This window comes from Spea bombifrons, chromosome 5 (assembly GCF_027358695.1).
Source record: "Spea bombifrons isolate aSpeBom1 chromosome 5, aSpeBom1.2.pri, whole genome shotgun sequence".
NCBI classification, from domain to species: Eukaryota; Metazoa; Chordata; class Amphibia; order Anura; family Pelobatidae; genus Spea; species Spea bombifrons.
The window spans coordinates 20,882,878-20,897,287 of NC_071091.1; the positions used below are offsets into that span (position 1 = coordinate 20,882,878).

Genomic DNA, 14,410 nt, shown 5'->3' on the forward strand with positions numbered 1-14,410 from the left:
TTAAATGTTTGACTAAATTTCGGAGACCATGTTATGTTATTGAGCCCAACTATCAAAGTTTAACACAACAAGCGACAGCTCAGAAGTCAGCCCGCATATTGGGCTTCGTGAAAAGACATAGTATGTATGTACATAAAAATACTCAAAATAAATGTATGTACATTTTCCATCACATATTGTTTAGAATTTCACCTAAAACCATGGATTATATATATAAAATACCTGCTATTTATAGCGTTTATAGGTGATATCTCTTCCCTAGAGTAAATAGATCCTGCTCTGTAACCCTAAACCAAAAAAAACAGATTGCCAAAAACGGCTATTACCTCTTTTATTTCTGTCTAAATTAATCGTATTCACCAGAAGTTGAGTTAGTGGATCACTGAAAGATAAATCCTTGGCACATCCTCCAAATGTCTCTTTATCTAACAGTGAGTGAGGCGCAGGATTCGCAAAGCCCACAGGAGTGAGTCCGGGAAAGGTACTCTCAACAAGTGCTCATCTGATGCAAGGTTTTGACCTTAAATTCACATTGAAACAATTGCAGTTAAGCCAATTCAAACCAGAGAATTTGCAAAGTCTGTAACTAATTTAGACATGTAAAGCACTCGGATTTACACATATGCAAACTTTTCATCTTAATCAGGGAATCGGTTTTATGTTTCATTTCAGATTTTATTTTCATTTTTTTTTTTCTAAATTCTTTTTCAGAAAGAACTTTTTTTTTTAAATCACATTAGAACGTATACTTGTAGTACGTTAGCACCTGCTTCTAAGGTTCTAAAGGTTCATGAGGTTCCCCTGAAAATGTAAATGATGTTTTCTCCCCAAGTCCATACAGACAATATATACAAATTCAAAGCTCTCCCCTTTGCAAGAAGCAGACAATTATTACGCCTATACACATGCTTTAATTAGTCCAGTCTTTATCAAGAGACTTTAATAGGTCAAGGTTTTTAAGGAGACATGATAGTCCAAAACCACTTACAAAAAATGCTTTCAACTTTTTAAAGTTTTCACTGCTTAAAATATGTATTTATAAAATGTTATTTTACAAACTAACAAAAAACTTTGTTTATTACATAAACATTACAGAACAATTTTATACTTAGGAACACCTACAATTCCAATGTCTTTGATAGACAAGACATCGGAGAGAAAAAAAAGATGGTCTGCATAATTATGCCTTTAAGTACTGATGTCTATTAGGCGACAGCAGGTCCAGGTAGATGGTTACAGGGGGGATCTCTAATCTCCCTAATTGACCCATTTACATTATGGAGGCCTCCATAGGCTATTAAAATGAACTACATGGCTTTGAGACTTAGGGAGCAGGGGGTATGATGGTGGCAGTGCCCTCGGTCAGGTCTCTTATTTTAAAGAATGTGACAAATTCAATTAATAATAAAAAATAATAATAAAATAATAAATATATTTATAAGCTGTGTTGGTCACACAAACATAAATTCACATCAGCTGCAAAGATCACAAAAACAATAATAAAAGCAAATGGATATTTGGGGGGAATGGATTTTTCTGTATTTTTACACATGTTTAACATCCAAGGGGCTTTTAGAAATCACCTATGGTGAAAACTATACGCAGAACTGTTTTGTTTAATGTGCTTCTTTACAATTTGTTAGAGGTACGCGGTGCATTCTATGAATTTATTAACTGTTTGGTAAACTAACGCCGTAAGATTTATTTCGTTTTCTGTAGCAAGCCCAAACGATGTGTTAAAAAATGTGGTGCAAATGTATATATCACATGTGAGGTTAGCGCTTTAATTTGTCACACAGAATATTCTATTTTCTACAGAATAAATTTGTTGGAAGCGAGTAAAAATCTAATATAAAAAAAAATCCATTAATTAATAACAGCAAGCCGAATATGAAGGTGTCCCATTTCCACTGCGCTTACAGGCAAAGGTGCTTGTGACATGATCAAGATGGAAGAATGTTTTAATACCGATTAAGATGGAAGCAGTGCTTTCATAGCATGTGCAAAAGTTTGGGTGGCATTGGAGGACTGCTTACCTTTTACTCTGCAGTTCCATTAGTGTTAAGCTCTTCACACCGGTTGGGTATAACTTTCTTTTATTAAAGATTTCTTAAAACTTTAAACAGTCTTAAAACATCGAGACTTGAAGGGGAAAAAAATCTAAAGTTTTTTTTTTTCCAAGTCGGTATTGAAACTTTCTGTTATGGCAAAAACTGGAGACAAATGAGCATACCTGGGAATTCTCTGGGTTTGACTCCAGCCCCAGCACTAATAGGGTTAAAGGAGAACTCTATAATTAGCATTAAAGTGTATATGATAAATGTATTGTCCCTTTAAGTACTTTCTCTGAATAATGTCATCACATTACAGAAATATCACAGAGGCGTTCTGTCCAGTAGCATGGCAAACGCATGGTACATGAACTAAAACGGGTTGATTTTATCAACGGAGAATGAAAAAGTAGTTAGACGCTTGTACTTAGAGAGTTCTTTAACATGTATTCTACAAATAAATACAAATAAAAGCTGCAGCTGCCCTCCTCCTCTGTGGTCCATGCATTCTTGCCTCGGATTGGACTCAATGCATGCGCATGGGGTTCTGAATAAAGCCCTGCCTGCTGCATTCACGGAGACAGCGCTGGAATCGACTGACAGTAAGTATATCGCATGCAGGGCGATATTCTGGGCGCTGAAAGGGGCAGGAAAAGTGGTAATTTTCACGATAGTAAATTTAAGATAACATATCCTGATTTATTGCTACTCTTGAAAACAAATGCATCAAAAAGCAGAACTGGTAGCTGCTAACTATATCATGACCAGGATGCAAGAGCTGAAATTTGGCTCTGTTGGCAAGCAGTATGCAAACTAGATTGTTTCCCAACCAAAGCATAACAGCGACATCTAGTGGTTAAAAACGGGTTAAACTATCCTAGTTATTCTCTAGCATTTTTTATTTCATCACTTTGGATTCAAACGTATACTATATACATAAACATGAAAAATATATGCATTTTTTAACCCCTAAAATCAGCCATATTTTTCAATAGCATGTATCTTGTTTATTGAAATGGCATATTTAATAAGCCTATTTGTTGGATTGTGTTTTATCTCTATCCATGGACGGTTTATGATGTATTACATTTTACAGTGAGTCTACTTTGCCTCCTGGAGTCGTTGGATGGGTTAAGTAAATTCTAGTTTCATACGCACTCAAGCCGTGGCGCACAGTGTGGCTTCCATTCCTTTACTCCACTACACGTTATGAAGGTCCCATCGAGCATCTGCTGTAGGAGGAGCTTGATTGTCCCTATATAACATATAGTTAAACTGGCAACAGTTATTCAACGTCACCTTACAATATAAGGCATATCTGAGGGCAGGCTTGCAAATAAAATGAAATAAAAACAAGGAATGCATTTAGCCTTATATTCATGCTTTTTCTTCAAAATTAATATAAAAATTTTGGGGGGTCATCTTATATTTGAGCAAATACAGTAATACTGGATCTTGACTGAAGAGAATTGTACCAAATCAGACAAGGGGACAAAGATTCTTTGGAAAGCATTGGCTAAAGCAGATGTAGGCAGTAAATCCACAACACATTATTAAGCATTCTCCTTGGCATATTTCTCTACAAAGTCTGATTATTACAAATATAATTATTACAGGACTATTTAAGTAATGATGCAAAAAAAAAAAAAAAAAAACCTCCAAATATAATATATTATATATAATATATAATAATTGATAAGTATAAGCTTGTCTTGGGGAAAGCAATAGGGTACAGAGTACAAATGTTTCGAATGTACACGTTTATTGCAGCCGCAAAAACTACATTAACACACAGGTGAATTTGTGTATTTATTGTTCCAAGTGGTAATGTTGAAATACACACATAAAGATATTGCATATCATGTTTACGTAGGACTAGGTTTCCAATGAGGTCATCTATAAGGGCACCATGATGACAGGCTGTACAGCTGACAATTACAATGTAAACAAGATTTCAGACATGCTTCTCGTGTTGTAGCCAGTATTGTAAAATAAAATGGACGTTAACAGAGAGAGATTGTGCTATGCATTCACATACAGGACAATATAAATTGTATAAAAAAAATGGATCTATGTGCAATGTAAAACAAACAAAACATGGCCCTAGTGTTGCATGGCCAACTGGCACATGGTATGTAGATCGATAAATACACATACGCATAGTTCTAACACATAAGTGACACCTTACCAAAATCTTGACATCCAAGGAGGAAGGTACATACGCTCCACACTTAAAGGCAAACTGTTGCCATCTCAACCTTTAGTGTAACCAAATTTGGTAAAGGTACAATTTAATGTCTCTAAAAGTCCCACTAATAAAGAATACATATTAAAGTTGAAACAACCAATCAGTGGCAGGAAAGCACTTGAAGCAGAAGTGCTTTTCATGCATGGGGAAGAAAGTTGCCCCACAGACAGCATTTGCTGAGCCAGCACTAAAGTTGACTGGAGGTTTAATAATTCCATGTTCATGGGCAAATGCATAAAGGGGCATTCTGCAGAATACCCAGCACCCGTGCAATTGCAAAAAGGATACAATGGAAATGGAGAGGGGCTTGTCTGCTATAAAGTAAATATGATGGCTGCAATGTCCCTGCCTATAGTCAGTTTTGTTTGACAGAATGCAGTTTAAATGTTATCTTCACAGAAGCTGGAATCAGTGGCAGAGCCAGGATTGCCTTATTAATTTCTTGTCCCGGAGTCTGCATTTCCCTCGTCCCCTTCTATATAAACCCACCAACCGTTACCAAATACAAAATATGATAGGGAGCAATACCATAATGCAGATCCCTAATCGTTACGGTACCAAAAACCCTCAGTACTGGAACAGTTAAACACGATTATACAAGACTGGTTAATGAGCAGGAAGATAATGTAGGTTTTGGAAAAGGGGTTCGTCTCCACTTGAGACAAGTGGTGACAAAAAACCCCGCTATGTTTAACTGTTTGACAATTCTGTACTATTTGCAGTAGTTCTGTGTTTATAACGAACAACAATTTTACACCGTTTGAAATCATTTTAAACACGAAAAACAGGGGTGGGGGAAAAAAAAAAAAAAAAGATTGTTAAAGGTACAGCAAAGAAGGCAACCTTGCCATAAATAAAAAAAATGGACAATGGCTCAGGTCACTATCAACAATCATTAAAATGACAGGATTTTTTTAAAGCAATAAAACCTTATATTATTACATTAAACTGTTTACTTGAGTATAGCCAAACCTCGGTTTACTGGTCGATCCTCACTTCTATCTGGTCCTTGGTATTATGTGCAAAAGATTACGGGAGCCCCCTGTAACCCAAAAAGCACGCTCAGAGCAAGGAGGGAGCGGTTACATTCACATATACACTAGCACCTTTCAGCAGTTTAGGTTTAGAATCCTTACTGAATAACACCACCTACTATTCGTATAACTGCTGGTGAGGAAAAAAAAAAAAAAAGGGAAAAAAATAAAAACAAACAAAACAGGCCAGACCATGCAGCTGCATCTTACCCATAAAAGTTGTGGCTTTTTTTTTGTTTTGTTTACCAAAATCATTTTAAAATCATTGTACAATGACCATTAAAAAAAAAATATATAATAAAAACAGTCTATTGCATATGTTTTTAAGGTATGGTTTCGCAATATTGATTATCAGGTGTCCCAAAAATGCATGCTTCATGGTGTCTTAATGTCAGTTAAAGTAGTGAGTTGCATTCCCTAAACCAGGGGTATGAAGGAGGTTTCACTTATCCAATGAGGGCCCAGTTTACACAGCATTATGCATAATTAACCTACATAGAATGCATTTTTTAAACTAATCTTAACATTTAACTATGCATCATCCAAGGCCAACTGAACTGGGTTCAGAGGAGACCCTGAATTGGCCATCCATGCTCAACAAACTTGAACATTTTTTCAGAGCTTTTGTGTACAGAATAGACAAAAAACACCAAAAATTATATTTAATAGCATATTAAAATATATTTCAATAGAAAAACACGATTTAGCAATTTTAAGTTCTGCATGTGTCATTCTTTCCGTTTTTTAGGTTTTGGCTCAGATTGCGTTACGGAAACATCTAACAATTCCCCTTTTTCTTCCCCATTGATACTATCAACCTGGTAATCACAAGTATCACTTAAATGTTCCCGGTGCTTCTTTTTGTGTTTGCTTTTCTTTGGCACATCTTGGGAGACCTCAACGCTTTCAGCAATGTGCTCATCGTGGCATTCCACGCTTACAGCTCCGTTAGAAATGTTTTTGTCAAGGTCTTCCTCAAATGAAGAGTTCTTGTGTTTTTTATGCTTTTTCTTAATCTTTACCAGTTCTTCCAAGGTACTACTTTCTGTAAAACTTGCATCTTCTGATAGCCCACTTTGAACAAAATCAGCCTCAGAATTTCCCTGGCGGCTCTTTTTACTTTTCTTTTTTGTTCGTTTCTCCTGACTTATAGGAGCCGAGGTCTCACCATCCAGTTCTAGCGTACTAGTATCTGTAACGGGAGCAGCTTCATCTACAAGCACACTATTTTCCACTACAGTATCATGACGTTTTTTCTTTTTCTTTTCTTTTCTGGGTGTTTCTTCAATTTGCTGAGTTGAAGTTTCTAAGCTTGATTCTTCTAGCGTGGAGCAGTCCTCAGATATATCTTGCGTGCCCAGATCTGTTTCTTGATATTTTCTTTTCTTTGACTTTTTCTTTGTTTTTTCCTGGTTTTCCACACTTACCAACTCTGAACTGCCATCAGCAGACACATCCTCCTTCTGATCAGAAGCATCCCCGGCATCTTGGTTGGCATTTGCATCATTTAACCTTTCAATTGCTAAAGCTTCCATTCTGTATCAAAAAAGAGGATATATAAAGTTTACACCTCACATATTAAATATCACTACACTTGTTCCTCTGTAGATAAACATACAAGGCCTGAAAACATAGCAATCAGTTACCTTAGTAAACGTATAAGGTGGGAATTTATTACACGCACTGCTTATTTGAATATGTACACATTTACTTGCCTGAACTGTACGATGTAGCATATGAGAAAGCAGCACACATACAAAAAGTATATATATATTTAACCCCTTAAGGACAATGGGCGGTCCCAAAACCCACTGAAAACATTGCATTTTGAGCCCGTACATGTATGGGCTTTGTCATTAAGGGAAAAGAAAAAATGTCGGTGCGCTAAGCTAGTCACAGGCTCAAATAATACAAATGTAAAATACGAGGCCTACCAAACAGGTGTAAGCATGCTGCAAGAAACAGTGTTTCTTGCCAACTTTATTAGGGTAAGAAGCGCAGACAGTTTTTGCTTTTTGTATACATTGTACAGCCAATACACTGTTTCTTGCTGCATGCTTACACCTGTTTGGTAGGCCTCGTATTACACATTTGTATTATTTGAGCCTGTGACTAGCTTAGCGCACCGACATTTTTTCTTTTCCCTGCTTGCACATATTTGAGGTTGTTGGCTCCTCATTAGTCAGGTTGCAGCTTGCTGTCCAGGGGTTAATGGGAAGGAGGTTTAATTGCACCTCCCCCAACACATTAATAAGGTTTTGGTAGCAGTATAAACTGCTTTGTGTGCCCATTATGTAGGAGGTGAGAGTAGGTTCTCACCCTATTGAGAGTGTGCCTTGACATGGCGGGTGAGCTTAATTATGCTTTGGCCAATTCATATAACCAAAACCTCTCATTTATATTATGTTTATATATTTGTTGCCAACTTTATTAGGGTAAGAAGCGCAGACAGTTTTTGCTTTTTGTCATTAAGGGGTTAAAATTGTCATATGCCTTTAAAAGAGCTTCCGATGTAGAAAGAAAAAAAAAAAACAAGAATTGTGTTGTAGTTAACTGTTAAACTGCATCTCTTCTGTTATTGACATTTCTTATGTGCTTAGAAATTAAAAAGCGGTATTTTATATAGGGCAGGGTATTGTGGGTACACAGTGAATGACATTATTACTGTAACAGCAGTGATGGAACAGTTTCTTTCTTTCTTTTTTACCTTGGATCTAGTCTTCCTCGGATGCAAAATACACCCACAGCGTCAGAGTCCAAACGGAACACTTCAAACTCAATGCAATCCCCTATATTCACTCCAAGATGCTGCCAAGCCTCAATGGCCATTTTAAAAGGCTTTGGTATAGATGCATTGAAACAGCCATGGACAAGACAGCCAATGTGACTTGGGGCTACTTTATTGACAACGCCCTAAGAGACAAAGAACAAAGAGAAAGCATTGATGTCATAGATTATATATATATATATATAGTAGAAATGCTAAATATGAATGTGTGGTTAAGATTTTCACACCTTATTTGACTCAAGCCATCACAAGTGCAATATGATAGCCGTGTGTCCACCCCCATATAACTTTTTAACCCCCCCCCCCCCCGCCCGCCCTGCAAATGAATGGAGGGACTCGGCAGAATTTGCCCCTACCTCAAGCTTATTTACTTGCGGGAGATGTTTGCTTGTTTATTTCCTACTACGGACTGGCCGTTTCCAGCAAAGTGGTATAAAAATGGGCCATTGATCGGCAGGTTCTCCTAAAGCTAAGTTACTTACTTCCTGCAGCAAACTAATGCACATTAAACTACTTAAAAAATGATTTTATGGTGAGATCCTACAATAACCGACATTACTTTTGAACAACAAGTGGAGAAAAAAAAATCACTCACCACAAGGATCTGTCCACGCGAAGGCTGGAAAATGACAAAATCTGCTTCGATATTTAGATGAATGTGCCCAAGGTCATCAAAGATATCACCCAATTCACTAACAAGTTTAATATTATCATATGCCACGGGGACACCCGCCAACCTTAAGGAACAAAGAAAAATAAATTAGTAGTTTTATGTACAGTATATTTTCGTTACATAACTGGAATCAAATTTTATATAAATCGATGACATACAGATTTCTGCATCACAATATGAATCCAGAAGGATTTGTTTTCTCAAACTGGAATTTATTTATTTCTTAAAAAATGCAGAAGACAGAAATACATAAGATATTGCACAAGAATTAACAAGCAACCTGACACTGTATGAAGATGATGACAGAGTATTTTACCAAACAATGGGGAGACAATACAAATCGCTGTGTTCTTGATCTTTGACAGACACCTGTCTACTTAAAATATTATTAATCATAAAAAGAAGATAAATGTTACCTCATAACATATAGTAAAAGCGGATACTGCTCTTATAAATATATCATTGAGTAAAATCAAATGACTCCAACGTGTCACTCAAGAAGCCCTCCAACTCTACGCCAAGAAGCCCTGATGTGAAGTCACTGATCACCCAGACTAACTCTATACAAGTATTTAGCGAGAACGTATCCTCTAATGCTAGACGTGTCCAAAAGACTACCACCCCCGGACGTTAAATGTCGTGCATTACTAGTCCTTCGCTTACCCATCGTTGTATTTTAATAGCTCGGTGTTGAGCTGCTCTTGGATACCGGTCCGTTTCTTGTTTAAGTACTTAGGCGACATGGCCAGGTGCCTGCGGTGGGTCTCAACTACCAGGCATGAGTATGGGCTGTCCACCAACGCGCAGGCATCGGAAAAACTCGGCAGCTCTAGAGAAATCAAGCCTCCCGGGGGTCCACCGGCCTCTGATGAGGGAGGCTCTGTTACTTTCTCGCCTTCAGCCATGCTAAATCCACCACATGTCCCACATGAGAGCACGGCCAATGTTGATGACGTACTTCGACTTCAGTTCTTGCATAGCCCCGCCCATAGGAAGCTTTCGCCAACCAAAGTTCTAAGCGCCAAAGTTCTAAGCGCTAGTCGCTAACACATAAAAGTTCGTGACTTAACATAAGTGAAAATCTAAATTATTGAGAGGGAAAAAGGTTAATTCAAATCTTTTTTTCCGTCAGCTTTGGAAGAAAGTTGAAATTCGCGCGTATTGTGTCTCTTTCGATTATAACTTAGTGACGAGAGGCATTTTGCGGTTCAAGCCTCGTTGTCGATTTTGAGGCTGATGAACAAGTGTGCACGAGGAATAGAAGTGCAAATTAATTTTTAGCGCAATTCTTTTTCTCATAATTGATAATAAATATTTAATTTACGCAGACTCCCATTCATCACTGCCCAAACGAATATGTTATTTTATATGGATCTATATCTACCGGAGGTACAAGCCAGTGCGGCCACCCTGATGACAGGAAGTGCAAAGGTTTCACACGTTGCTGACAAGTACATGTATTCTGCATTATGCGAGATGTATTAATGGGTGACTGAGTCCCCTGTATGACTTTCTGAATCTGACATACTGTATAACTTCCAACAATTTAAAGGGAGGTCCACGAACAAAATATTTATATACATTCACTTAACCTACAAAAAATACATTAGGTAGAAGCTGCAGCTCCATGTCCAGTCAGTGGTACAACATTTGAAAAAGCATGACTTCCCAGGAGTGTTCACCAGGCCACACTGGAGTAGAGGACTTCATCGGGATTGGGATCCTGTGGGACCCGTCAAACAGCTTGCGGGTGTGAGTGGTATGCTGTGTGGAGCGGGCGGTCACACAATGTACCTGCGGGTCCCGGTAATCCCGCGCACTCCCACGGTCCTAGCCTCATTTTTATATTCGGCCTCGTTTTCATAGAGGCGGGAGAGAGAAGAAGCGGGAGTGAGGACAGTTTATTCTTAGACACCCAGCCCGTTTTGGAGCAGGCCGATTTCAGGCAGATTTTTGTAAGTCCCAATTATCTGTAAATAAGTGTGTTGGAATAGAAGCTTCGGGGGGGGGGGGTATTGGACACACATGTTGCAGGTGCGGTCAGGATTGGACATACATGTTGCGGGAGCGGGCAGGATTGGACACACATGTTGTTTGAGTGGACACATATGTTCCCGTGAGCGGGCAGGATTGGACACATGTTGCGGGATTAGACACACATGTTGCAGGAGCAGGTGGGATTGGACACACGTTGCGGGAACGGTCAGGATTGGACATACATGCTGCAGGAGCGGTCAGGATTGGACATACATGCTGCAGGAGCGGGCAGGATTGGACACACATGTTTGAGTGGACACATATGTTCCCGTGAGCGGGAAGGATTGGACACATGTTGCGGGATTGGACACACATGTTGCAGGAGCAGGTGGGATTGGACACACGTTGCGGGAACGGTCAGGATTGGACACACATGCTGCGGGAGCGGGCAGGATTGGACACACATGTTGTTTGAGTAGACACATATGTTCCCGTGAGCGGGCAGGATTGGACACATGTTGCGGGAGCGGGTGGGAGTGGACACACATGTTGTGGGAACCGGCGGTTATGGTCAGAAATTCTGCGGGAGAGGGATTAAGAAAACAGTCCCGGGCAGGGCTCTACACTGGAGCTGACTGGCAGTAAGGATCTCACCTGGGACACCTGACCATTACACCAACAGGGACTTTTATGACATTGCATTCTAAATACATAGACATTAACATGTAGTTGGTCTCCCATTTGCAGCTTCCACTCTTCCACAAGTGTTTCTGTGGGAATGTTTACCCATTCATCCAGGAGAGCATTTGTTGTGTTGTTGTTCATCTGAGGTTGTATGTACCTAATTTTTAGACCTGCTAAGGAACAAATGATTGTTGTTATGTCCTGATATGTAAAACCATAAAATTCAAAGAGGGTATACTTTCTTTTTTTTCACACAACTGTATCTCCCACAAATTCTGAGTAAAATATTACAAACATTTTGAAACAAGGTTAAAAGAAGGGTTGGGGCTCTGGCTTCGGGAAAGCCAAAGAGAATGCAATCTTTTTAAGACAGTATAAAGCAGGGGTGGGCAATTAATTTTCCCATGGGGCCACATGAGAAATTGGAATGGTTTTAGAGGGCCAGACCTCTACAAACTACAAACTCCGAAGCCTTGTCCATTTTGTTAACTTATGTGCTGTTTAATAAAGTTATTCAAGCCTACGTCATTGGTAGAGGTGCTTGAATAAGTAAGGCCTGAATAACTATTAGCACAGCACAGAAGTGAACAAAATGAACAAGGCTTCGGAGTGCATACCGTATTTTTCGCTCTATAAGACGCACCTGCTGATAAGACGCACCTAGATTTTAGAGGAGAAAAAAAAGGAAAAAATATTTTGAGCTAAAAAATGGGCTAAAATATTTATTACAATAACTGAATAAGCTATGAACACAGTAAGACACACGCAGTAAGACACACACAGACACAGTAAGACACACACAGACACAGTAAGACACACACAGACACAGTGAGACACACACAGACACAGTAAGACACACACAGACACAGTAAGACACACACACACACAGTGAGACACACACAGACACAGTAAGATACACACAGACACAGTGAGACACACACAGACACAGTAAGACACACACAGACACAGTGAGACACACACAGACACAGTAAGATACACACAGACACAGTGAGACACACAGACACAGTAAGACACACACAGACACAGTAAGACACACACAGACACAGTAAGACACACACAGACACAGTGAGACACACACAGACACAGTAAGACACACACAGACACAGTAAGACACACACAGACACAGTGAGACACACACAGACACAGTAAGACACACAGACACAGTAAGACACACACAGACACAGTGAGACAGACACAGTAAGATACACACACACACAGTAAGACACACACACACAAACACAGTAAGACACACACACACAGTAAGACCTCCCTCCCTAACCCCCCTTCTCAGTATCTCCCCTCTAACTCCCTAACCCCCCCTTCTCAGTATCTCCCCTCTAACTCCCTAACCCCCCCTTCTCAGGATCTCCCCCCCCGCCCCGGTCACTTACCTTAAACTCCTGTGTTGGAAGCGTGAGGCGTTTGTCTCGGGTGCCGGCGCTTCACTGCTGATCGCCGGCGTCTGCCGTCATATGCCGGCACCCAGCGTAAAGCGCCGGCACCCGAGACAAACGCTTCCAACACAGGAGTTTAAGGTAAGTGACCGGGGCGGGGGGGGGACACCGGACTCATTGGTGAGTCACCAGGACACTCTTTGCGGGCCGGTCCGAGCTATTCAGCGGGCCGGATGTGGCCCGCGGGCCGTGCTTTGCCCAGGTCTGGTATAAAGCCTTACAAGATTTAGAAATTAATAAACAAATTGTAATTAAACCAGCATATAAGGGTGATCAAATAGTAATACAAATTAGGCAGTCAAATTATAATCATTAATAGAACTCATTACAAAAGTATAGTAGTTTCTAACACCTGTTCAGATAGGATTAGCTCTGAGAGTTTGGGGCAATTGTTAATTGTGCTTACAGATAATTATTTCAGATACAATGTTATCTTGTTTTGGAAAAAACATAGAGCATAGCGATGGGGGCCAATATGGCCCTCACCCATGCTAATCACTTTATTTTCACAACCTTCGGAAACATCACATAGGATTATGTTTGAGACATATTGACAATTGTTTCATTATTGGGGAGGTGATATACTGTAAGTCAGGGCTCGACAAATCCCAGGCGCCAGGTCACTATGGCAACTGATAGTTTTATCCTGGCGCCTAGGTGTTTGTGAGCCAAACCTATAATTGGGTCTGCACTGGTGCTGCCCACGAAAGTTATTGAGCGGCGCCAGCTGACTCAATTCTATTTCGGATCAACGGGGACGGCTTCTTAACCCCTTAATGACAAAGCCCGTACATGTACGGGCTCAAAATGCATTGTTTTCAATGGGTTTAGGGACCGCCCATTGTCCTTAAGGGGTTAAAATGCCACCCCTGTCGATTCTAAATAGAAGTGAGTCAGCCGGCGCCGCTCAATAACTTTTGTGGGCGGCACCAGCGCTGCTCAATGACCTTTGTGGGCGGTGCCAGCCCAATGCAGTGAGGAGGGTGGGTGGAGCCGCCGGCAGAAGCAGTGGGGTTGTCTGCATCGCACAGATGTTTGGCAGCGCGACTCCAACAGAGTGCACATCGGGGTCAGGTAAGTTGAAGTAACTGGGGGCATGCTTGGCAGTGAGAGGCTGGGACAAAGATGGCTATGGGAGACTGGGGGCAAAGGCAAACTCTGTACCCAATTTCCTATAGGCATCTTTCTCACTAAATAGCTTCCCATAGTCTCATGTTTAGTGACAAAGATGCCTATGGGAAACTGGGGACAGAGTTAATTAATGGGATTAATGAATGGTAATCAAAAGTATGCACTGGTGCTTTTTATTGTGGTGCAGGGCAAAGTGCTGGGGCAAAGTGAGGGCTAGGGTAAAGTGTGAGACTGTGAGTGCTGGGCAAAGTGTGAGTGTAGGGCAAAAAAAAGTCCTGGCTCCTAACTTTTTTAGCTGGCTCCTAGATTTAAAACAAATTTGTCAAGCCCTGCTGTAAGTACTTTTGAA

General features: G+C 40.1%; 1 protein-coding gene across 1 annotated transcript; it reads right to left on the reverse strand.

Annotated features, from left to right (window-relative positions):
• Positions 1-5,980: 5,980 nt before the first annotated feature.
• Positions 5,981-9,718, reverse strand: POLR1F (RNA polymerase I subunit F). Its single transcript, XM_053468116.1, has 4 exons — positions 9,458-9,718; positions 8,717-8,858; positions 8,041-8,246; positions 5,981-6,869 (listed from the first exon to the last, which is right to left on the reverse strand). Exons 1-4 carry the CDS (start codon positions 9,697-9,699, stop codon positions 6,062-6,064), a joined length of 1,398 nt encoding a protein of 465 aa, XP_053324091.1. The 5' UTR covers positions 9,700-9,718; the 3' UTR covers positions 5,981-6,061.
• Positions 9,719-14,410: the final 4,692 nt, after the last annotated feature.

Excerpts from the sequence above, each read along its gene's own strand:
- POLR1F (XM_053468116.1), bottom strand. The coding sequence starts at position 9,699 with ATGGCTGAAGGCGAGAAAGTAACAGAGCCTCCCTCATCAGAGGCCGGT. Across the intron at positions 8,859-9,457 it reads CTATTAAAATACAACGATGG|GTTGGCGGGTGTCCCCGTGG; the intron begins GTAAGCGAAGGA and ends TTGTTCCTTAAG. Across the intron at positions 6,870-8,040 it reads CGAGGAAGACTAGATCCAAG|AATGGAAGCTTTAGCAATTG; the intron begins GTAAAAAAGAAA and ends TTTTTGATACAG.